Below are 3,264 nucleotides of genomic sequence, written 5' to 3'. Positions count from 1 at the left end.
TGAGAGACTCATGGACAAACATCTCACTGATGGTCACTGAGGTGGATGTTTCACCATCAGAACCAGAACCAGGACCAGAACCAACAACACGACCTGGATTCTTAAAATATTCATGTAAAATCACACTGGATCCAAACACGGCTCACACAATGCTGGTTCTGTCAGAGGGAAACAGGAAGGTGACGAGGATGGATCAACATCAGATTTATCCAAATCATCCAGACAGATTCACTGATTGGTGTCAGGTTCTGAGCAGAGAGAGTCTGACTGGACGGTGTTACTGGGAGGTGGAGTGGAGCGGGAAACGGGTTTATATAGCGGTCACATACAAGAATATCAGCAGAGCAGGAGATGGGAATGAATGTAGATTTGGATATAATGACAAATCCTGGGCAGTAAATCATTACAAAGACATATATCGTTACGAATCTAATTTTCTTCACAACAACATCTGGACCTCCATCTCAGCTCCTCGTTCCTCCAGAGTCGGAGTGTACCTGGACCACAGAGCAGGTCTTCTGTCCTTCTACAGCGTCTCTGAATCCATGACTCTGAGCCACAGAGTCCAGACCAGATTCACTGAGCCGCTTCACGCTGGAGTTTGGGTTTGTAATACTGGAGGTTCTGCAGAGTTCTGTAAACTTAAATAAGATTCTCTTAGATTTTGAGTTATTTGCTGTCAGGTCTCTTCACTCATGTTTAATTTCATTCTATCTGTTGTTTGTAAATGTGTTTGACTATGAATATAGGTGATAATTTTGTTTTTATTTTAGTCTTTAGTTTTTATTTCCTTTGACTTGTGTTTTTTTTAAACTTCAGTTTATGTGTGTGTTAATGCCTCATTTTAGTATTCACTTGTTCATTAAGTTATAGTTTAGTATCTGTCCACCAAGATAATTCTGTGACTTTAAATATTTTTTGTGTGCATTTTTTGCAACATAACCTGTAGACAGAAATATCAGATGTGTATTAAGACATTTATGAAGATTGTTCATGTTCAATTCCACACAGTCTGTCTGTTTGAATCCAATAAATAAACTAAATACAAACTGAATAACTTGTGATTTTTGTCTAGACTTCAGTTTTGGGTTTTTTAGACTTTTTTCCACACCAAATGCTGTTTAGTGTTTTAGGTTCATAATTTAAGAAAAACTTTAATTCCTACTGTAAGTCTTTCAGTTGGAAAACCTTTCATCATAAGAACAACTTTCAAGGACAGATATTCACAAACCATTTTATTCCAAGTCTAGTCTAAACAGAAAGAAACATGTTCATATAAACCATTGTTTTGTCTAAAACAATATTTTATAATCAAATCTTTTAATGTTCACTAAAATTTACCTATGATCTTTTAACTCTTCATTCACAAATCTGCCAAAGGCTGATTTATGTTAATTTGAAAATTTATTAAATTTACTCCTTTACACCTTTAGAGCAATAAATAATTTATGCTGTAAAAACCAAGATTAAAACCTGCTTATGTTGAATTTATGAATGAAGCAAAGTACCTTTTTGTTTTTGTGATGTCAAAGTTAACACTTAATTTTTTCATAATGTCCACTCCATTATAAATTACATAAAAATGCTTTAGAGAAAAAATATCATACAAAATATTCTTAATACTTTTGTGAAAAACTGCTAAAACTAGCATTTATTTATTACTGTTATATTTTAAAACAATGTTCAGTTCTTTGTCATGTTTGGCTAAAGTTATTAAGAGCCACAGGTTGCAGATCTCTGGTCTAGATGAACCATTTTGGATGCTCCCCAAAATGGCTGAGTCCAAACAGTGACCTTAACATGACTTTTGACAACATTAAAGTTCCTGTCAGGTTCGAGATGAACATGAACATGAGTAGGAGGAGCACAGCACCACCTAGTGGCTGACAGTTTGAATTGGTCCAAACTGCAAGCCAAAACTAACTCAAAACCTCAGTGGTCCCCAAAGTGGGTCCTGGAGGATCTGGCATCCTGCATGTTTTAGTTCTCTCCCTGGTTTAACGCACCTGGATCAAATGATGGCTCATTAGAGGCCTATGAACATTGACATAGTAACATGCTGAAAAGGTTGTTACTACCACCAGGGAGAAAACTAAAACTAAAACATGCAGGATGGCGAGGACCGACTGTGAACACCCCTGACCTCCACCATGTTGTTTTCTAGCTCTACAAACTCTGAACATCCTCATTTTATGTGAGGTTTAACTAAAAACAATCAGTGAACCTGGACAATAAATCTCGGTTTCATGGGAATTTAACCTGCTGACAGTTTCTGCAGCAGATTTGATTAAATTTAGTAAAATGACAAATGAAAGCAGTTCTTTGATCCTTTCATGTTTGAACTCATTTTGTTGAGTCCTGACATGCATGAGAACAGATTTCATATCATCGTGGACTTGAGCTGATTTCATGTCTGGTTGTTTTTTAAGAGAAGAAACTTTATTGTAAAGTTTGAATCCAGATTTTATTTTCTCCATTAAACATATTTAATTACATCTTAGCATCTGTATCAGTTTTAATTTTTTGGATGCAGATAAAGGTCAAGGAATCTCAGTTGCTCAATTTTATTCAGATCATTTCAGACCATAAAAGCTTCTTGATTGGATCAAACATTAATGGTTTTTATGAAACTGTTCAAGGTTCAGAAAATAAACTTTATAGCTGTGTTTTATACTAAAATCAATTTATTTGTATAGCACATTTCAGTAACACAGCAGTTTAAAGTGCTTTAAATCATGAAAGTATATGTTCTGTTTTATATTGTTAGAAATGTTTAACTGTTGAAAAGCCACATAAGTGATGTTACGGATTTTTCTAATAGTAAATTATCTTCTACAGATGGATGGAGACAAGATTTTCTTCTTTTCTGCCTAATTTTGTCTAAACCTGGTAGTTATAAAAACAATAAACAATGTTAAAGTATCTAGAGATAAAAGTCCCTTGTAGTTTATTTAACATGGATGCTATTTTGTGAACTCAGGAAGTGAATGTTAAATAAACTACAATAGATAGTGTCACACCCAGACAGTCACTGAAGGTTTTAGCAAGTCTAAACTCCATTTCAGTCGCATTCAGTAAAGGTTTGGTTATGATGCAATAAAAGCTCAGTTAGGTAGAAGTGGGCTCTTATTCTGGGAATTACAACAACCTGCTGCTGCTTGGTGGCAAATAATTAACAAATAGTACAATGTAAAATGCCAGGCTGCATGTTGGTTACTAAACAACATCAAAACCAGAAGTCATATAAAGCACAAAGGATTATTG

At 34.9% G+C, this 3,264-nt stretch overlaps 1 protein-coding gene across 1 annotated transcript in view; it reads left to right on the top strand.

Annotated features, from left to right (window-relative positions):
• Positions 1-1,054, top strand: part of LOC106938753 (tripartite motif-containing protein 16-like) — a 19,952-nt gene extending 18,898 nt beyond the window's left edge. The window contains exon 2 of the mRNA XM_015020898.1: positions 288-1,054. Coding sequence (XP_014876384.1) covers positions 288-650 — 363 coding nt within the window. The 3' untranslated portion in view covers positions 651-1,054. The remainder of the gene's footprint in view (positions 1-287) is intronic.
• The last annotated feature ends 2,210 nt before the right edge of the window (positions 1,055-3,264 follow it).

Source organism: Poecilia latipinna, unplaced genomic scaffold (genome assembly GCF_001443285.1).
Source record: "Poecilia latipinna isolate Pla-1442-1.1 unplaced genomic scaffold, P_latipinna-1.0 Scaffold2681, whole genome shotgun sequence".
Taxonomy (NCBI): Eukaryota; Metazoa; Chordata; class Actinopteri; order Cyprinodontiformes; family Poeciliidae; genus Poecilia; species Poecilia latipinna.
The sequence above is the reverse complement of the archived record's forward strand: the minus strand, read 5'-3'. Positions and strand labels throughout refer to the sequence as shown.